Source organism: Chiloscyllium punctatum, chromosome 8 (genome assembly GCF_047496795.1).
Source record: "Chiloscyllium punctatum isolate Juve2018m chromosome 8, sChiPun1.3, whole genome shotgun sequence".
NCBI classification, from domain to species: Eukaryota; Metazoa; Chordata; class Chondrichthyes; order Orectolobiformes; family Hemiscylliidae; genus Chiloscyllium; species Chiloscyllium punctatum.
Window position 1 is genome coordinate 72,393,668 of NC_092746.1, and position 22,359 is coordinate 72,416,026.

The window sequence follows — 22,359 nt, forward strand, 5'->3', positions numbered from 1 at the left end:
CTGGAGTAGTACCAGATGATTGGAAGGTGGCAAATGTTATTCCCTTGTTCAAGAAAGGGAATAGGGATAACCCTTGGAATTACAGGTCAGTCAGTCTTACGTCAGTGGTGGGCGGAAGAGAGACTTGATTTGTGATTACTTGGAAAACTATGCTTTGATTAGAGATAGTCAGCATGGCTTTGAGAGGGGCAGGTCATGTTTCACAAACCTTATTGAATTCTTTGAGGATGTGTCAAAGCACATAGATAAAGGTAGAGCAGTGGATGTGGTGTACATGGATTTTAGCAAGACATTTGATAAGGTTCCCCATGGTAGGCTTATTCAGAAAGTAAGGCATGGGATACAAGGAAATCTGGCTGTCTGGATACAGAATTGGCTGGCCCATTGAAGATAGAAGGTGGTGGTGGATAGATAGTATTCAGCCTGGAGCTCAGGCAGGGATCTGTTCTGGGACCTTGCTCTTTGTGATTTTTATAAATGACTTGAATGAGGAGGTGGAAGGGTGTGTTAGTAAGTTTGCCGATGACACGATGGTTGGTGGAGTGGCAGATTGTGTGCAGGGCTGTTGTAGGTCGCAACAGGGCAATGACAGGATGCAGAACTGGGCTGATAAGTGGCAGATGGAGTACAGCCTGGAAAAGTGTCAAGTGATTCACTTTGGAATGTCGAATTTGAATGCAGAATGCAGGGTTAGAGGCAAGATTCTTGGCAGTGTGGAGGAACAGAGGTCCTCCATGTCTGTAGATCCCTCAAAGTTGCCACCCAAGTTGAAAGGGTTGTTAAGAAGCCAGGCAGTGTGTTGGCTTTCATTAGCGGGGGATTGAGTTTAAGAGCCGCGAGGTTATGCTGCAGTTCTGTGGAGCCCTGGTAAGGCCACACTTGCAATATTGTGCTCAGTTCTGGATGCCTCATTACAGGAAGGATGTGGAAGCTTTCGAAAAGGTGCAGAGGAGATTTTCCGGGATGCTGCCTAGACTGGGGGCATGTCTTATGAAGAAAGGTTTTTTTAATTGGAGTGAAAAAGGATGAGAGATGACTTGGTGGAGGTGTATAATGTGATTAGAGGCATAGATAGAGTGGATAGCCAGAGACATTTTCTCATGGCAGAATTGTCTATCACAAGGGGACATAATTTTAAGGTGATTGGAGGAAGGTTTAGGGGCAGGAATGCACTGCCAGCAGTGGTAGTAGAGTCAGAAACATTAGGGGCATTTAAGCAACTCTTGGATAGTCACGTAGAAGATAGTACAATGAAGGGAATGTGGGTTAGTCTGATGTTAGAATAGAATAAATGATCAGCACAACATCAAGGGCCTGTACTGTGCTGTACTGTTCTGTGTTTTATGTTAATCACCAAGAATGAACAGTCAGAAAAAACTGTACTTGAGCTCTCAGAAGTTGTAATGTCTGGAGATGAAGAGTGAAACCAATTCGAATTGACTTGATAATCTTTCACTTTAGCCAGGCAGGTCTGCAATGATCAATATTATAGATTGACAAAACGGTTTGGTTCATTGGATGGAATCTGTAGGGACAGTTCTTGCCATTAAATACCAGAAGTTATATTTAGTAATGTTTGATAGGATGGCCGTGGTTGGCCAACAGTCGCATGTAATCTTCTCTGGAAAGCTGTGTGGTTTTTGACTGGTCAAACTATCAGTATCTCCAGTATTTTTGTAAGTTGTTCACCTCACCTTTTTTACCCTGCGCCACAAATATATGTATTTGGGTCATTTGAATGTATATGGCATGATCATTGTGTGTCCATTGGCAAAGAGACGCCCTTAACTTGACACAGATTCCTCAGAAACAAGAACCAGAAATTGCAGGAGAAATTCAGCAGGTCTAGCTTTATTTGTTGAGGGAAAGCACAGTTAACATTTGAGTCCAGTGACCCTCCTTCAGAACACTCTCTCTACATGGATTTATCCAGACCTGAATTTGGAACAATTTAAACATTGTAATGTGTTTCCACTTGTGTGTTAGACATTCAAATAGAAATAGCTAATGTAATGCAATATTTGATCTTAGATAAACTTTGTTATTGCTGTTATGAAATATGCAGAACTGTAATACATTTGATTCAACTTTTCTTGACAAATGACGTTCAGATTTTTAATTTCCAAAAATTTATGGAGATATTTAGTAAGCAATATATTAGATTAAAATAAATCTTAGCATGCTTGAGCTATTCATTAAACATTAAAGACTGGTACCTTGTTAAAATAATTTTGCTCATATCAGAAATGATTATTGATTACCTTAAAGATTGTTAAAACACTGATCTATTTGACAAATTATTAAGTGATCATCTGAAACAATTTGATAGCCATTGATCTTGTAATTAATATTATAGTAATATAATTCAAATAAATTTAAATATTTTGTGAACTATTATTTAAAGTATAATTTGAACTTTTTTGTTGAATCAACAGTATGAGAAAGTTAAAATTTATCGTACCGATGGATCTTATCGTGCTGTTGAGCTGAAGCATGGTAACAATACCACGGTGCAGCAGATAATGGAAGGCATGCGGCTGTCACAAGAAACACAACAATATTTTACAATCTGGATCTGCTCTGACAACCTCAGTAAGAAATATGATAAATTGCTTTTATATTTAAATAATGGTTTAACTAAAAATGTTAAAATGGTAAAATGTTGCAGACAATATAATTTTCGATTATTTTGTCAAAATAAGAGGATGAATGCATATTGGGGGAGGAGTCCTTGCAAATGTTATCAATTAAAAATCATAAGTTCAAATATGGTTTCCCATTTTGAATTCATCATCCCCTTGCTATTTACAACGCTGATACTAATTTGCATCACAAATTCTCAATATAAGGGAGAAGGGCAATTTGTTTAGCTTTGTAACTAGTCTCTTTTTGTGCTGGCAGCTGCTTCTTTTGTGCTGCTGCCAGGAAATATGACCCATTGTTAGCTTGAAGCATTTGTACATGTAAACACTGCACCAGCCATCTTGCAGTCAGTGGGTGAGGTTAGAGACAGTTTGCGTTGAAGACCATATTTATCATCATAAGATTATGCATATTTTATATTGGGCACTTAAAGTTAACAAGTAAATCTGACTTTTGTCCTCACAACCTGGGCTAAATTTGAATACCGTTCCTGGAAATGAAATACTAATGTTAAGCCATTGAACTATCCTCCCTCATTTGTGTCTCTTTTTTTTTGAAGAAATAATGATAAGTAAATTTAATGGCAAAGACACTGCCACATCATTTTTCAAGTTTCTTTTTATCTAGGTTTGCAGCTCAAACCATACCATAAATCACTACAGCACCTGCGAGACTGGCCAGAGATTGTTGCAGAATTAACTAGCCTTGATCCACATTTGGAAAAACCACAACTCTTTCTGCGAAGGGATGTGCGACTTCCACTGGAAACTGAAAAGAAGGTTAGTACTAAAATGCAGCATTGAGAACAGCTATCTCTTTTTTTTTAAAAGGGGAGCAACGCATATTTATAAGGCCTTGCCCTCCTTGCACTGCTGAAAATGGTTTTCTGTAATTATATGTACATGACGCATTTGTGAAGACCAATGGATTTTGATTGGTTTAAGAGAATGTTTTTCAACTTACAAGCTATGCTTAATCAATGTTCAATTCAAACACAGTGAAAATGTGAACTATTCAATTCGGTTGTTAAGTCTTTGATCACATTTGTCATACCTGTATGGATGATTAGTTAATAAACAAAATAAAATTTGACTGTTTTGTCACTGATAAAATGGTACTCTCAAAGCAATTTCACAAAGCTTTTTTTCAGCAGGGAACACTAATGAAAATGGCCAGGAAGCTCCAATGCCAGATAACCATTGAAGCAGCACCAACTGTAATTGTGCATCAGGATTATATGAAATCCTAGATGCGGTGCACATTTTGGGAATTGACCAGGAACTTTATGGCCATTTCCCTGTGTCTAGGACACTTTGGTAGAATCCATTAACGTTGAAGAGTTTGGAGGGTTCAGCTTCAATGAAGTCAGTATATGCCCAGGAAAATTGAGGATTAAAGCCTACTATTCTTACCCACCTCGCTCTTCCCACTGGACCCAACACGTACGCTGATCACAACACTGCCCCAACCCTCCAAACTACATGCTGATTGTGAGGCATTTACTGCAACTTGATTGACTTCAACTTTACTTCACAGATCAACAGACTACTTGATTTGTATTGCTTACCTGTATATTGGTGCTCATTTAGCTGCAGTTTTCCAGTACACTGGGATATCAACAAACATTAGTATTTACAAAGTGTGATACATTTATGTCTAACAATGTTATGTAAATACAACTATGCAGTGTTATATCAAAGGTTGTGTAGCTAAATCTTTTGTCCTTGCTGGCTTATTACTTTGTTCAACATTGATGTTCTTGGCTTTTCATTGGCTCATCGCTGGTGTGTTAACTAGTCAGTCAATGTTAATTACAGACTGTGTTCGTGCTTCAAATATAAATAATTTTTTATCAAGTTATATCTAGAATTAGCATCCTGTAGCTTTCAAGTCTGTTTAATTAAATTGCTCTGTGAGAAATTTGTTAGTTGTAATTTTAATCGCACCTAAGCATAAACATCATATTTGTTGTATGTGGGCAAGACCAAGGCAGAAGAATTCATGTGAATGTGAGAGATTATCCAGTTTGAAAACATAACTAAGAATTAGCAGCAGGAGTTGTCTGTTCTGTCCTTTAGCCTGCCCCACCATTCACTAAGATCCCAATTGATCTGCCCAAGGCCTCAACATCTCTTTCATGGCTGCTGCTTAAAGCTCTGAACTTCATGATATTTCAAAAATCTATCTACTTCCTCTTTGAATTCTTCCAGTGATTTAGCCTTCACAACTGTTTGGGTAGAGAATTCTAGATATTGCTAACCTCTGAGAGACGGAAGTCCTTCTCATCTCAGTTTTAGATGTGTTCCCGTATCCTGTAACTCTGCCCACTAGTTTGGGATTTCCCCATTCATAAACAACCCCCCCCCCCCCCACCTCAGGCCAATATCTACCCTGCCAGACCCCCTCAGAACCTTGTATGTTTCAAGAGGACCTCCTCTCATTCTTATAATCCTAATGAATAAAGGTCTAAGATGCTTAACTGTTCTTGAAAAGTGAAGGTCTGTGTTCAAGGAATCAACCTAGTGAATCACACTCGAACTGCCTCCAATGCAGAGAATCCTTTTTAAAATAGTGTCCAAAACTGTACACGGTACTCCAGGTGCAGCCTCACCAGCACTCTGTGCAGTTATAATAAGACATCCCTATTTTTAAACTCCAACCCCTGAGCAGCCAAGCCCAGAATTCTGTTTGTCTTCATGATTACTTGCTGCATTGGTATGTTAATGTTTTGTGTTTCATGCACAAGAACACCCAGATCCCCCTATGCCTTTGATATCTCCATTCATTAGTTAATATTTATTTTGATTCCTCCTATCAAAGTGCCTGACCTCAAACATGTCTGCATTAAACTCCATCTGCTACATTTTTGCCCTGTCACTGAACATTTTCTTATTTTTGTGCAGATTCTTTTTGACTTCATTATAATGACCTCACCTAACCTATTTTTGTATCAGGAGCAACTTTGGGCACTTTATATATTGCTAATATAGATGGTAATAATTAAGGCCCCAAGACTGAGTCTTGTGGTATTCAATAGTTACGTCTTTATAGCCTCCAAAAAGACTCATTAATCCTTATTAACCAGTATTAGCCAGTTTTTGATCCATGCTAATATATTACCTCCGACAAAATGAACTGTCTTGTGCAATAATGTATTTTGTGACACCTTACCGAATGTCTTCTGCAAATTCAAAATACACCACATCTACTAATTCCCCTTTATCAACTCTGCTTGTTATATCCTTAAAAAACTCAAGCACATTTGTCCGTCGTGATTTCCTTTCACAAAACCATGTCGGTTCTATTTGATTCTGTTCAGATTTCCTAAATGTGCTGCTATTTCTTCCTTTTATAATGACCTCCAGCACTTTTTGACTGACAGATGTTAGACTGACTAACCTATAATTTCCTGCTTTCTGTCTCTGTCACATCTTGTACAGGGGCCTCACGTAAGCAGTCTTCCAGTCCTCTGGAGCCCTCCAAGAATCCAGAGAGTTCTGGAATATTTAAATTAATGCCTCCAATGTTTCTGCTCCCACTTCTTTTAAACCTTTCAATGCATCTTGTCTACCTTCAGTACTTTTAGTTTGTGAAATACGCAGGACTATAGAGAGGGTTTTAAACTAATTATAGAGTAGAGGATTTGAGAGAGGGCAAATGTAGGCGTACATAGTAAGAGGATACCCAGCATTATAGGGCAGCAATTTGGATACCAACACTGAGGGTGGGACAGGAAGAGATGGTTGTTTGGGGGGGGGGGGGGGGAAGAGGCAGTTGGTGTTAAGACAAGATTAATGGCTATTCACTTCAATATGCATAGTATTCAAAAAATAAATTGACAGTTCAAATACATGTAAATGGGTATAACCTTGTCGCCTTTATAAAGACGTGATTACAAAGAGATCAAAGCAGGGAACTAAACATCCAGTAAATTTTTGAAAGGACAGGCAGCAAAGAAAGGGTAGTAGGATAGCAGTGTTAGAACAGGAGGAATAAGTATTATAGTAAGAAATGATCTTGGGACAAGAAGTATAGTATCCATACAGTGGAAGTGAGAAATAACAAGAGAAAGAAGATACTGGCAAACCACAGGCCCTCTAACTTTTGATAGAACAGAGAATAAATCGGAAGGTAATGAGGGCATATAATAAAGGCAGTATATTAATCATGAGCAACTTTCAACTTCACAGATTGAGAGAACCAGATTTGCAAAGGTAGCCACAAAGAAGAATTCAGTGTGTTTTCAGGACAGTTTCCTAGATCAAAATATTGTGGATCCAGTCAGGGATCGGGCTGTTTTGGGTATGGTGATAGCCTTAATGAATCATGTGATGGTAAAAGATCGGCTTGGAAAGAGTGAACATGATGGCAGTATTTAGCATTTGATTTGACAGTGAGGATCTTGGAATGCAAACAACTATGCTAAGCATAAATCTAGGTAATTACAAAGGAATGAGTACAGAGCTGGCTGGAGTGGTTTGGGAAAGGCCTTTAAAGCCAAGACAGTTGAAGAACAATGGCAGATGCTTAAGAAAGCGTTTCATAGCTGGAAGCTGGATCAAAATCCTGGAATTTCCTCCCTGAGGGCATTGTGTAGCATATGGACTATAGTGGTTCAAGAAGATGGTTCACCACGACCACCTGAAGGGCAAGTAGTTGTGGGTGATTAATGCTGGCCAGCCAGCAATGCCTCTATGCTATGTGAGAATAATTCAAATATGTTCTAGTGAAAAAGGAGGATTCTAGGAAGGGAATAAGTCAACCTTCGGTAACCAAGAATGTTAAGGATAACATCAAATTACAGAAGTGTGGCGAAGATTAATGATAAGGCAGTGGATTGGGAAAGTTTCAAAACTAACAAAAGGCAACCAAAAAAAAGAGATAAAGTTTGAGAGTAAACTTGCTTTTCATTTCAAAATGGAGACCTTCCTTAAATAAATTGAAGGAAGAGAAGCCACAGTGAACATTAGTCCCTTAGAAAATGAGGTTGGCGAAATAATAATGGGGAACCAGGAAATGGCAGAGGACGCATTGAGGTCTGAAGTGTTCACTCTGTTTTCTTTTCATTGATGCTGCCAGACCCGCTGAGTTTCTCCAGCATTATATTGGGTCAAAAAATGGGTAAAAGACAAAATTATAATGGATATTTAAAGTTTGTTTCAGATCACTTATTAATCTTTCTTGATTACACATTCCTGGGGTGCAGTTTTGCTCAATTGATTGACTGGCTGGTTTGCAATGCAGAGTGAAACCAGCAGCTTGAGTTCACTTCCCACAGTGGCTGAAGTTACCATGAAATACCCTCCTTCTTACCCTCTCCCCTTGCCTGAGGTATGGTGACCCTGAGTATCTCTAATGCGCGAGCAGTTCTGTGGTCCAGTCTAACTATGGTAACTTTACCCTTACATATTACTAGATGTAAAATTACCTATTCCTGGGTAAGTTTAGCCAGATACTGCTGTAAGAATCCCTGATGCATTCTGCAGATTTGTCTTCCATGTTACCCTTGCGCATCTGATTTATTCAGTCAATATGCAGATTAAAATAGGCAATTAGAACTTTAGTGCCCTTCTTGCATGCCTGATGCCCACCCATGATTTCCTTACCTTACAATTCCTTATTTTCATCCAAACAGATCCACATCACTTGTCACTACTCAGCACCACACTGATAACTTGCATTATTACCAGCATCCTTTTCCTCCTCCCCATTCTTCCAAAATATCAAATATTCTTAAGTGTTGATCCCAGTCTTACTCATTTTGCAACTGTACTCGCATAATAGTTATCAAGTTACATTCATTTATTTCTATTTGTGCTGTTAACTCATCTATCTCGTTACAAATACCGCATGATTTCAGAAAGAAAGATTGAAGCTTTGACTTTTTACCTTTATTATTACTGTGGTTTTAATTTCTGCTGCACTTTTCTACCAAAGGTTTTGCCTCTTCCTGTCACATTTTGATTAATGTTCACCTCTTCACTTTCAGTACTTTTGCACTCTCATCTCTTTCTTTGATTTTTCAAACTTCCTTTCAGTTGAATGAGTTTAGAATGAGTGGTGATTTCAGTCGAACTTGCAAACTTTCTGGAATGCTAGATGGAGTAAATGCAGAAAGGATATATGCTTTGGGCATTGTCTCAAGCCAAAGACATTTCCGAATAAGGGACAAAACATTAGCAGAGAGATTAGGAAGAACGTTTCTTTCTCCAGAGTGTAGTGGATCATTAGAATCCTCTACCACAGAAGGCTGTGGATGCTCAGTCATTGCCCATATTCAAAACACAGATTGATAATTTCAAATTACTAAAGACATCAGGTGATAGTGTGGGAAAATGGTGTTGAGGTAGATGGTTAGTCATGATGTAGAATAGTGGAACAGACTTGGGGGATCAATGGCCTACTGTTGCTTTTGTATTTCTATATGGTTGTTGTGCACATTGATTTTGTTTAATAAGCATAACGCACTATATAAACAATGGGCATATATATATTATATGTATATAATACATATTTTAATTTGTTTTTTCAAGGTGGATGATCCGTTGGCTATCCTTATTCTATTTGATGAGGCACGCAGTAGCCTACTGAAAGGATTATATCCATGTCCTGACAGTCAGTTGATAACATTGGCTGGTCTTCTCCTTCAAATCATCTATGGAAATTATGAGAGTAAAAAACATAAGCAGGGATTCCTCAAGTGAGTACATCTTTTAAGTGATATATCAATTCCAGCCTGTGCGGAGTTTGCATGTTCTCCCTGTGTCTGCGTGGGTTTCCTCCGGGTGCTCCGGTTTCCTCCCACAATCCAAAGATGTGCACGTCAGGTGAATTGGCCATGCTAAAATTGCCCATAGTGTAGGGTAGGGAAATGGGTCTGGTGGTTTACTCTTTGGAGGGTCAGTTGGGCTGAAAGGCCTGTTTCCATACTGTAGGGAATCTAATCTAGTCTGAAAGATGTCGAGTTTGATGAGATGCTTACGGACTTCAGTTTCAAGACATTAACAGATATTGCTACTCTACCTTCCAGATTTTTTTGAAGTCTGGACTAAAATCCTTGCATTATTTAGCATTATAAGTAATCCTGTGTCAGTCAAATAATTATACTTGAGAGCTCCATTATTGCTTACCTTAATTGTTCGACCTGGGTATCATTCATATGATGGTCAGTACTTCCCAACCTTGTATTTAGGGCTTTAGAAAACACCATGTGCTTTTTCTTTTGAAGCATGTTGTCTTTATATTGCAGTTCTGGCCTTGTAGAGAGATGCTGTTTCTGTTCCCTCATGCCTTATGTGCACAGCTATACTAGAAAATAGTTCATGTAACAGATTATGATCATGCCAGTTGGCTGGCTAACTGAAACCACTTGTCACGATATGAGCTCTAGGGATTTAATTTCTCTTGGTTGAGCTAGAACCTAACCTGACTCCTGACATGCAAGAAGGACCAGTATCCATTAAATTAGAAAATGAATATTTCCTAAGATTAATAAAATGTATGCTATTTGGAAAGGGAATATAATGTTATTATGTGCAGCACATTTTCCACAGTATTTTCTTTCCCTATCACTGGACAATTAAGGAATTTAAATACGTGCAGTTTTTAATACCACAATTTCAATTATCTCAACAACTGCAGTAAAGGCAAAGTTCCACAAACATGTAAATAATGGATTAAGGAAGATATTTCGCTCTTCTATGCATGGCTGCGTGATTGTATTTTGCTCTTTAAAAGGATGCCACCAACAGTCTAAAAAAGACAGCATGTGCCATATATTTGAGCAACATTGCATATCAATTTCAATACAGGTTCAATGCAGATACTTGGCAGTTTGTCCCACTAATTGCATTTATTTCAGACGTTCATCATGGGCAAGTACAGACTGTAGTCAAAGTGTGGCGCTGGAAAAACAGCAAGTCAGTCAGCATCAGAGGAGCAGGAGAGTCGACGTTTCAGGCATAAGCCCTTCAGTACAGACTATATCAACCAGCCATTTTAAAAACCCGCCAAGCAAGAGTCAGTACCATCCCACCTTGCTGATGCGAGCAGGTCTCATACTGGGCCCAGATTTGCCTCTACCACCACCGCCTCCGAGCGGTGTTGGATGCAAAAGCCATGGGGAACCCAAACTCTCCTCTGCCACAGCAGTCATGCGATGCTGCTAGGCTCAACTTGTCAATGCAGTATCCACCAGGAACACAAACCCACTTCCGCCATGAGTCTGTGCAGGACTCACCTCTCCACTGCTGATGCCATCATTGCCAATACGTTCACCACAACAGAGTTCTTCACAAGTAAACAAAGTTAACAAGAAAAGAGAAAAAATAAGAAAGAAAAGTGGATGGAGTGGACGAACCTCTGGATCAGGAGCCCTACTCCACTGCCATCTTGAATTAGCTACATATTGACTATGCTGCATATTAAAGCTAACTGAATTCTTCCTTTCACCTGATGTGCATGTACTGTCTGTGACAGAAGAAGTGTGCCCAATTAATTCTTTAGACCAGGATTGCTGAAGTTGTATTTCAGAATTTTCTTGACTAGAATCAGGTAAATTCAATATAGTGCAAGAATTGAATATGTCAGTTTTTGACACGTGGCTGAGTATCATATTAAAATGCATTCGCCGCTATTAAGGAAATTATTTTGTTATTTCAGAAAATGTTTATCTCCAGCATGTTTCACTATTCAGCTGCTGAAGTGAACGCTGGTTATTTATTTTACTATCTACAGTATTAGTTATCTTTAACTGAATAAAATTCTATGCATTTCAGTGAAGAAAATCTTAAGTGTATCTTACCATGTACTAAACTGAAAAGCAAGGCTCCACACTGGATCAGTAGGATTTTACATGAATACAAGGTCAGTTTAAATAATTCTTTAGAATTTTGTTATACTCATTAAATCTTTCCTTTCTCACTTGACATTTTCTTTTAAAAAAAACACTTGATTTAATGTGTTGCTTACTCAACATGGATATATTGTTGTGACTGAAATAACTTGACATAGCTTTAATGTGGAATTCCGAATGAGTGAGATGATGCACTTGGGCTGGACAAATAAGGCAAGGGAATATATAATAATTAGTCGGACTGTGGGAAGCGCCAAGGATCAAAGGATTGTTGGTCCCTTAAGGTATTAGGACAGGTGGATTAAATGATTATGAAGGCATCTGGTATACTTACGTTTATTAGACAAAGCCTAGAGGTTAAAATTAGGTTATGCTGGAACTTGGTTAGGCCACAGCTCGAGTACTGTATGCAATTCTAGAATCCACATATTGGGGTGACATAATAGCATTAGAGAGGGTGCAGAGATGATTTACCAGGAGGTTGCTTCGCTGGAGAGTTTGTGAAGAGAGAATCTGACAGAGACTAGGTTAGGAGATAATGGGTGGTGATGGAGGATTGTTTTCCGAACTGGAGGCCTGTGAACCGTGGTGTTCTGCAGGGATCGGTACTAGGCCCACTGTTGTTTTGTCATTTATATAAAGGATTTGGATGAGAATTCAGGAGGCAAAGTTACTACGTTTGTGGATGACACAGAATTTGTGGTAGAATCAACAGTGAAGAAGGGTTATCTAAGATTACAAAGGGATATTGATCAATTGGACTGAGCAGTGGCAGATGGAATTTAATTTGGATAAGTGCGATATATTGCATTTTTGGTAAAGCTAAAAGGGGCAGGATTTATAGAGTTAATGATGGGGCCCTGGATAGTGTTGTCGAACAGCAAGACCTAGGGATTCAGGTAAGTAATTCTTTTGAAGGTAGACAGGGTGGTTAAGAAGGCATCTAGCAAGCATGCCTTCATTGCTCAGACCATTGAGTATAGGAGTTGGAACGTCATGTTGAGGTTGTGCAGGGCATTCCTGAGGCCACTTTTGCACGATTCTGTACAATTCTGGTCACCCTGTTATAGAAAGGATATTATTAAATCGGAGAGCATTCAGAAAAGTTTTGCCTGGATGTTGCTGGGGAAAGGCAAGGACTGATTAGGGATAGTCAGCATGGTTTCGTGCGTGGGAAAACACTTGATTGTGTTTTTTGAAGAAATAACAAAGAGGATTGATGAAGGCAGAGCGGTAGATGTGATCTATATGGACTTCAGTAAAGCGTTTGATAAGGTTCCACATGGGGGACTGGTTAGCAAGGTTAGATCTCATGGAATAGAGGGAGAACTAGCCATTTGGACACAGAACTGGCTGAAAGGTAGAAGACAAGAGGGTGGTGGTGGACAGTTGTTTTTCAGACTGGAGGCCTGTGACCAGTAGAGTGCCACAAGGATCTGTACTGGGTCCACTACTTTTTATCATATATATAAATGATTTGGATGTGAGCATAAGAGGTACAGTTAGTAAGTTTGCAGATGACACCAAAATTGGAGGTGTAGTGGACAATGAAGGAGGTTACCTCAGATTACAACGGGATCTTGATCAGATGGGCTAGTGGGATGAGAAGTGGCAGATGGAGTTTAATTCCGATAATGCGAGGTGCTGCATTTTGTGAAAGCAAATTTTAACTGGACTGATACACTTTATGCTGGAGTGCTGCTGAACAAAGAGACCTTAGAGTGCAGATTCATAGTTCCTTGAAAGTAGAGTCATAGGTAGATTAGGTATGCCTCACTTTATTGGTCAGACTATTGAGTACAGGAGTTGGGAGGTTATGTTGCGACTGTACAAGACATTGTTTAGGCCACTTTTAGAATATTGCATGCAGTTTTGGTCTCCTTCCTATCAGAAGGATATTGTGAAAATTGAAAGGGTTCAGAAAAGATTTACAAGGATGTTACCAGGGTTGGAGGATTTGAGCTCTAGGGGGAGGTTGAATAGGCTGGGGCTGCTTTCCCTGGAGCATTGGAAGCTGAGGGGTGACCTTATAGAAGTTTATAAATCATGAGGGACATGGATAGGATAAATAGACAAAGTCTCTTCCCAGGCGTGGGGGAGACCAGAACTAGAGGTCATAGGTTTAGGGTGAGAGGAAAAGGATATAAAAGAGACCTTAGAGACATTTGTTTCATGCAGAGGGTGGTACACGGATGGAATGAGCTGTCAGAGGAAGTGGTGGAGGCTGGTACAATTGCAACATTCAAAAGGCATCTGGATGGGTATATGAAATTGAAGGGTTTGGAGGGATCTGGGCCGGGTGCTGGCAGGTGGGACTAGATTGGTTTTGATGTCGGGTCGGCATGGACAAGTTGGACCAAAGGGTCTATTTCTGTACTGTACATTTCTATGACTCTATGGAGTGGAGGGTTTGGGAAGAGCAAAGGGCTGGATAAACTGGGACTTTCCACACTGGAGCAGAGGAGCTTGAGTCCTTGTAGATCTTTCTAAATTCACAAGCAGCATTGATAAGATTACTAGCAAAGATCTTTTTCCTAGGGTGGGATAGTTCAAAACTAGAAGGCATATTTTTAAGGTGAGAGAAGAAAGATTTAAAGGGGACCAGAGGGGAAACTTGTCACACCAGAGGGTGGTTTGTGGTGGAATGAACTGCCAGAGGAAGAGGTAGATGTAGATGTAGGTACAGTTACACCATTTAAAAGACATTTGGACAGGTACATGAATATGTAAGGTTTAGAGGGATATGGGCCAAATGTTGGCAAGTGGGACAATTTAGTTCGGAAGACTTGGTTGGCATGGCTGAACTTGAGCAAAGGGTCATTTTCTGTGTTGTATGACTCTGACTCTAAACTCTTTCAAGCAGAGGCGATTGAGAGCCTACATGATTGAGATGTACAAAATTATGAGCGTAGATAATTAGGCAGGAAGAAACTTTTCCCCTTGATGATGGGATCATTGATCATAAGGCATAGATTTGAGGTAAAGGGCAGAAGCTTTAGAGGAGATCTAAGGAAAAATGTTTTCACCCAGAGGTTGCTGGGAATCTGAAACTCACTCCTTGTAAGGGTGTTAGAGGCAGCAACCCTCATAACATTTAAGGTGTGTTGAGATGCCATGGCAGACAAAGTTATGGGCCAGATGCTGGAAGTTTGAGGGTTGTTTTTGACCTGCATAGATACAATGGGTTGAAGGGCCTTTTTCTGTGCTATAAATCTCTGACTCTACATATCGCTTTGAATTAATTTGGTTTATGGAGAGCAGAAAATTAGCTTGGGCCTCAGGTGTGCTCAAACTTTTAAGTTGTCTTGTTCACAAGCAAAATCTCTTGTCACTAGATTAATATTCTAGTCATTTTTTATAAATTGGAACAATTGATTTTTAAATATGACTGCCAGCTTTTTGTTTGAGCTTGTAACTCAAACTTTGAACAATCATGTTTTAATCAGCGCTAATGAGTAGCGAGTCCTTTTCTTCTCACCGTTCCCCGGGTGTTGAATAACTTAGTTTAATTTTCTTCATACGTACAGTAGCGCCTCAACTTACGAACTTAATCTGTTCCGGGACCTGGTTCGAGAACCGAAAAGTTCGTGAACTGAATCACTTTTTCCCATTGTTCGGATAGCGTAAGAATGCTTGGACAGCTGTTCACAGCGCACGCGCCAAAGACGAACTGAATGAGATCACACGGGGCCCAAGAGCTTTTGCATTCAACGAGCACGTAGCAAAGCAGAACAATGAAACTACGTGGTCGCACACGGGCTTTTTGCGTTCGTACCTTCGTTTGTACCTTGAATTTCGTACATACTTTGAAGCGAAATTTTACGTATAATCCTGTTCGTAAATTGACTTGTTCGTGAATGGGGTCATTCGTATGTCGAGGTGCTACTGTACTGAGTTGCAGTCATTTCTCCAGACTAATGCTGTAACACCTGCTCTTGCTGTTTACATCTGAGTTGAAAGTAACATGAATGAAACCTGTGTTGTTAGCTTCACTGTCCTTTCAGGTCATGTTACATGGCATGGCAAAGATTGGTGAATATTAAGGTTGAAGATTAAGGCATGTTAAGTTACAATTACAAAAGGGGAATTAGTGTGCTGTTGTTAATCAGCCTACTACACTTATGGCGAATTTCTATTTTCAGCTGTCACAGGCAAGAATATAGATTGAATATGAGAGTCAGATCAGGAGCATGAAACAAATAAGTAACTCAAAGAAACTGACCTGCTTAATTAACTATAAAAACAATCAATGCCTGTGGTAGCGCTTGGCTGGACAATTTCAAAATTACTTCTGCTCAGATCTTACTGTATATTGTTTCCTACTTCAAATATTTTTCTAGTTTTTCCTTGAATGCCTTCGCTTCAAACTTTGTGCTCTAACAAGAACCTGACTTGTCTCCTCAGTCTCCCTTGGTCCAGTATAGTCCTGCCATTCCAAGATAACTAGTAAGATAATTTCCACCACTAATCTATGATGTACATTATCTAGTTTTCATGTCTTTTGTTAAACAGTCTGCCCAAAACATCTTTTGGTCACTCCAATTGCACGCCAATATGTATTGTGAAAGAATTGTTGTTTGATATTATAGAGAAAAGGAATAGTATTCTTCCTCAATCTTTCAGTTCTGAACTGGTTATCAGGTAGTACAAACAATGTTATTTCTACTTCCCAGTCTGTACCACTTTCCCCTCTCCAAGCACCATCACCGCCACCAAGATGCGCGCATGTGCACAAAATGTCATACTTCTCTTCAGAGTATTCAATACAGAGTATTAATGTCTTAATATCTTCAGCATTCAAATATTTTAACTGATGACACTTGGGGAAATAAGTAGTCACAAACCTGTACTGAATTACAAACTGATCCTCTTATAAACTATAAGCCAATACTGAGTGGGGTTGAATAAAATGTTACAACAAGGTGTTAATTAAAAGTTCCATTATTTGCCAACTGCATTGGCTGCAGTTCTTAAACTGCGATTTGGATGTGATGAGAATATTTTTCATGTGTATCTTTTTACACACTGGCAACATTTACTTAAGGTTTATATTGCTATCTTAAAATCTTTAACAGAGCCTTAGCAGTCGTGAAGGTATCAGTAAGGAGATGCACCACCTTCAGCGTCTTTTCCTGCAGATTTGCTGGGAGTTTCCAACTTATGGAGCAGCCTTTTTCACAGGACAAGTATATACTAAATCAAGCTCGAGTAGTCACAAAGTTGTCAAGGTATATGTTGGTGTAAACACGAAAGGTCTGCATTTGTTAAACATGGAAACAAAGGTAAATTGACAGTGATCCCTAGTGAATTTATGATGTAACAAACATGTATTTCGATATTACACAGGAGACATTTTGTTGAACCTGTTTGTCTTGCAATCATCAGGACAATTACAAATGATTAATATATATAAGTGAGCATTATGGTATGAATTTCACTGCCAGTGTAATGCCAGGTATTTGGGTGATATATCTCAAAGACTGGCAGTTCATATCAAACGGTGTATCCATGTTGCAACAAGCAACATACTGACTGGACTCAACCAACCCATGCTCGTAACAATCAAAACACAGAATCCAACATGGGATGTGATTCTGCAATTGATGACATTTGCTGGATAATTTTCAGTGAACAAATGCATCCAATTTAGGATTGTCACTAGGCTCGCAAAGTGATGCTCATGTGAACTGGAAGCTAAATAAGCCAATATACAAAGTCCTGTTCTTTATAGACAAATGAACATATGGACTGCACCTATTTAAGCTCAACAAATTAGGTGGCAGCCTTCCACCGGCTCATTTCTTAGAGCAATGCCTTGATCAGAGTCAACTTGCGATGTATAAATTTTAACACTGGCAGTAAACTAACCCCACAATCTCCACAGTGACGCCTCTACCATCCTCAGTCCACTTGTCAACCAATCAACACTCTTCTCTCATTCAGTATAAATGTTTACTTCTCCTTTAAAGTGATTTTCTTGTGAATTGTGATGAGTGCAAGTCAAAAGACTTTAACAAAATGTCATTTTTTCAGCAATACGTAAGTTCTCTACTACAAAACAACTATTTATAAACATGCATTTATTTGATCCCTTCTCGAATAATTATATGATTAATTACTTCTGAAGAACTGTGACTTTTTAATAGCCATTTGTTGTGGAAAGATCAATTCCTTAATTCTGAATTAAAACTTTTTTGTTTTCCAAGGTCAGAGGTAAAACATTTTATCTATTTCATCCATTAACTTGCTCTGTAACAACTAAAACAGATTGCCACAATGAACTTTTTGTGACAGTCGTGAACCTTTGGCTTCCTGTTAAACCTTGTATGAGTTGTAAATTCTGCATCCTATCCAATACCAGACTTGCATATTTCCACTTTAAATATTGCAACAGAGTCATTATATCCAAGTTTTTGTGATGAGTGCAAGACAAAATGTTTCAACTTTAAGTTCTGCATCATAAGCAATTATTTTCATTTTTTTAAATATTGCCCACCCTCTAACCAGCATGTGGGAAATGGTAGAATTGTCCTCAGCCTGTTCCTCTTGATTTTCTTTTGGTGATGTGGATGTGATTTGCTGACTGTAGGTGGAAGTTAACCATCTCCACCAACTAATTACCAAAAATCTTTGCAGTACCATCAGCTGAATTCCAAATGCATTGCCATAGACTATTTCAGATAGGGGTTCTTCACTGCTGAAGGCACTGACAGATTATTTTCAGAACTGGTAATATTAATTGTTTTCTTACATTTGTATCTTTTTCAGGCTTTGTTGATTAGCCTTAAGTATGGCTCCCTTATGTGGCAATTGGGTGAAGCAGATGCCTACTTTCAAATTCACAGTTTGGAAAATAAAATGAGCCTCGTTGTGCATACAAAGCAGGTAAAAAAAACATTCTTGTCAGTGTTCAGATGAAGGTGAAGCCTTTCAGTTTTATTTAGGAACGTAAATAATGCAAAGGACTTTGTAATTTTGTAACACCAATACTTAAAGTGAACAACAATTAATTATAAATTGATCGAACTGGTGTTATGGTGGTAGTACTGTATTTTTAAAACTTCTGAAATTTTCTTTAAAGAGAAATCTTCCAAATCATTGCAACAGTTCCTTTTCAAAAAGAAAAGGACTAATAATTATTAATCTTGTGTAAAAGAATCTTTAAGGATGAGTGACCATAGTATGATCAATTTTAAACTTTCTGAAAGTGAGGTTGTTCAGTCTGAAGCAAGGGTGTTAAATTTGAGTAAGAGAAATTATGAATTGTGAGACACAGGATGGCTAAGTTGAATTTGGAAAATACATTAAAAGGCATAACTGTACAATGGGCAGTCTTCAAAGAACTATTACATTGGGACGGCAACTTTACATTTCTTCAAGGTGCAACAACTCTTCTTAAAAAAAGAGCAAGTCACCTGTGGCTAATAAAGAAAGTTAATGATTGTATAAGATTAAAATAAAAGGTTTGTATTGGTGATAAATCTAAGGATTATAGAAGTTTTTGAAAATGGCAAAGAAAGCTAAAGGTATTGGTAAGGAAAGGAGCAGTAGAATATGAATGCAGTCTAGCAAACACTATTAAAAATAGGCTTTAAAACCGTCTATATGTACATAAAAATGAAATGCTTGGCTCAGACAAATGTGGATCCCGTAGAAGCTGAGTCAGAAGGATTTATACTGAGGCATAGAGGAATGGCAGAGAAGCTTATTGTGTTTGATTTCACTGAGGAAGATGCAAGAAATCTCCTTGAATTAGAGGTAATGACTCGAGAGAAAAATAGGTGGGAAGGAAAGTGGTAAGGATAATACAAAGAAACTGTAGAAAGATATAGACAAGTTAAGCAAGTGGGCAGAAACTTGGCCGATGGAATATAATGTGGGAAAAATATTCTTCCTGCTAAATGCATAACCTCATAAAGCAGTTAAATATTATTTAAATGAAAAATATACTGCAGAAATCTACAGAGGAGGGATTTGGGAATCCTTGCGTATGAACCTCAATATCTGGCACTGGAGGCAGTCCAGCTAAGATTCACTTGGCTACTCCCAGGTATGGGAATGTGAGGACTGGAGATCAGGGTCAAAGCATGTGGCGCTGGCAAAGCACAGCGGGTCAGGCAGCATCTGAGTAACAAGAGAATCGATGTTTTGGGAATTCCTGATGAAGGGCTTACGCCCGAAACGTCGACTCTCCTGCTGCTTGGATACTGTGCTTTTCCAGTGCCACATTTTTCAGCTCTAATCCAAGGTATGAATGGACTGTTTTATGAAGAGAAGTTCAGTAGATAGGGCCTGTACACATTGGAGTTTAGAAGAATGAGAGGTAACCTTATTGAAACTCAAGATCCTGAGGGAAGTTGACAAGTTAGATGTGGAAAAGCAGTTTTCCCCTTGTGGGAGAGTCTTGGGCTGGAGGGCATAATCTCAGAATATGGGGTTGTAAGACTCAAGGAGGAGTTTCTCCTCTGAGGGTTGTGAATCTGTGGAATTCTTTTCCTCAGTGGCTTTAGATAGAGTCATAGAGATATACAGCACGGAACCAGACCCTTTGATCCAACTTGTCCATGCCAACCAGATATCCCAACTAATCTAGTTCCATTTGCCAACACTTGGCCCATATCCCTCTAAACCCCTTCCTATTCATATACCCATCCAGATGCCTTTTAAATGTTGCAGTTGTACTAGCCTCCACCACTTTGTCTTGCAGCTCATCGCATACTTGTACCACCCTCTGTATTAAAAAGTTTCATATCTTCCTCCTCTCACCCTAAACCTATGCCCTCCAGTTCTGGACTCACCCGCCCCAGGCAAAAGACTTTGTCTATTCATCCTATCCATGCCCCTCATGATATTTTTAAAACCTCTATAAGGTCACCCCTCAGCCTCTGATGCTCCAGGGAAAACAGCCCCAGCGTATTCAACCTCTCCCTATAGCTCAAATCATGAGTCATAATATTCATGGCTGAGAGATCTTTAATCAGTAAGGGAATCGAACACTATGGAGAAAAAGCAGGAAAGTGGAGTTGAGGCCTTTGATTTGAGTACAGAAGTAATGAAGTCTTGCTTCAATTCTATAGGAGCCGGGTGAGACTGCACCTGGAGTACTGTTTGCAGTTTTGTCTCCTTCAGTTAGGGAACCGGTTATTGCCACGGAGGTTGTGCTGCAAAGATTCAGCAGACTTGTTCCTGGAATGGTGTGATTATCCTATGAAGAGAGATTAGGCACATTGGGCCTACATTTTCCAGAGTTTCAAAGAATGAGTGGTTATTTCATTGAAATCTACAACATATGTAAAAGGGATAGACATGGTAGGTGCAGGCCACAAAAACAAAAATTGCTGGAGAAAATCAGCACTGAAGAAGGGCCACAGAACTCAAAATGTCGATTCTGCTTTCTGTTAACTGTCCATACAGCTAAATTTCTCCAGAAGTTTCTGTTTTTCTTTCAGATTTCCAGCTTCTCCAGTTCTTTGTTTTATATTAGATGCAGTTAAGTTGTTTCCCCTGGGGAGTCTAGAATCAGAAAGCATAATTTGAAAAGAAGGGTGATGCCACTGAGGACCGGGAAGAGGAGACATTTTTCTCCTGTGAATATTTGGACTTCTGTACCCCAGAGGGTGCAAAAGCTCAACCTTTTGAGTATGTTTAAAGTGGAGATTGATGAATTTCTGATTACTGATGGAGTCAAAGGCTATGGAGATAGTGTGGGTAAAAGGCATTGAAGTACTTGATAAGCCATAATATTATATTGGATAGTGGAGCAGCCTCAAAGAGCTGAATGGCCTATTCCTGTTCCTACTCTTTGCTCAGTATTTTAAATCCAACTGTAATATTTACATACATCAACACAACACAGAATGGTAATCTCAAACTAAGACTTGTGCAGTTTATTGTTTCCTTTCAATAACATTTATTTCTGCCTCCATTTTTTAGGCTGGTCTGATTGTGAAATTACTGATGAAGTTAAGTGGCCAACTGAGTGTAAATGAAAGAAACTTGACAGATAAACATGGATATGGGTAACCGTTAAATATCATAAGATCTTTATCTTGACAAGGCCATTCCTGTTGAACTGAAGCACTTCAGATTACTAAGAAGCCGAAAAACCCACTGTGATTTAGCATTTCATGTATATTTGTATGATATTGAAGAATTGTATATCTTATTTGATGTATTTTAAAGCAACGTATTGTGTATGTTGATTATTTCAATGTCTGGTTATTGTGCTAAAGAAACAAGTTTTAATTTGGTTCTACGAAGAACAAAATTCTGAGTTATAGTATGTAATACAGCGATAGTTGTACTCTTCAGTATGGTTTATAAAGTATTTTAGAAATATATCACAATATCGACATACGTTTTTTGCTATGAATTAAAAGAGGATCTTCTAAATTTTGGTTGATTTGCATATTTCAGAATTACAGAACTATTATGGTCCAGCGGGAGGCCATTCATCCCATTGAGTCTGCACTGGAATTAAACCAGACACAGCAGAGAGTCTAGAGATGTATGGCACAGAAACAGACCCTTCGGTTCAACTTGTCCATGCAAACAAGATATCTAAATTAATCTAGTCCCATTTGCCAGTACTTGGCCCATATCTATCTTAAAGTCTTCCTATTCATAAACCTATCCAGATGTCGTTTAAATGTTGTGATTATATCAGCTTCCACCACCACCTCTGGCAGCTCGTTCTATACTCGCACCACCCTCTGCATGAAAAGGTTGCTCCTTTGGTCTCTGTTAAATAGTACCCTCTCATCGTAAACCTGTGCCCCAAACCAGAGAAAAAGCTAGTCTATTTACCCTATCCATGCCCCTCATGATTTTATAAACCTCTCTAAGGTCACCGCTCATCTTCT

The 22,359-nt window shown here is 38.9% G+C and overlaps 1 protein-coding gene across 8 annotated transcripts in view; it reads left to right on the top strand.

The window, feature by feature from the left end:
* The window catches only part of krit1 (KRIT1 ankyrin repeat containing), a 79,456-nt gene extending 57,567 nt beyond the window's left edge, over window positions 1–21,889 (top strand). For all 8 annotated transcript variants that reach the window (XM_072575781.1, XM_072575779.1, XM_072575775.1 and 5 more), the window contains 7 exons: window positions 2,436–2,592; window positions 3,271–3,422; window positions 9,177–9,343; window positions 11,421–11,508; window positions 16,573–16,779; window positions 18,266–18,382; window positions 21,431–21,889. In XM_072575781.1, the coding sequence (XP_072431882.1) occupies window positions 2,436–2,592; window positions 3,271–3,422; window positions 9,177–9,343; window positions 11,421–11,508; window positions 16,573–16,779; window positions 18,266–18,382; window positions 21,431–21,520 (978 nt within the window). In that variant the 3' untranslated portion in view covers window positions 21,521–21,889. The remainder of the gene's footprint in view (window positions 1–2,435; window positions 2,593–3,270; window positions 3,423–9,176; window positions 9,344–11,420; window positions 11,509–16,572; window positions 16,780–18,265; window positions 18,383–21,430) is intronic.
* Window positions 21,890–22,359: the final 470 nt, after the last annotated feature.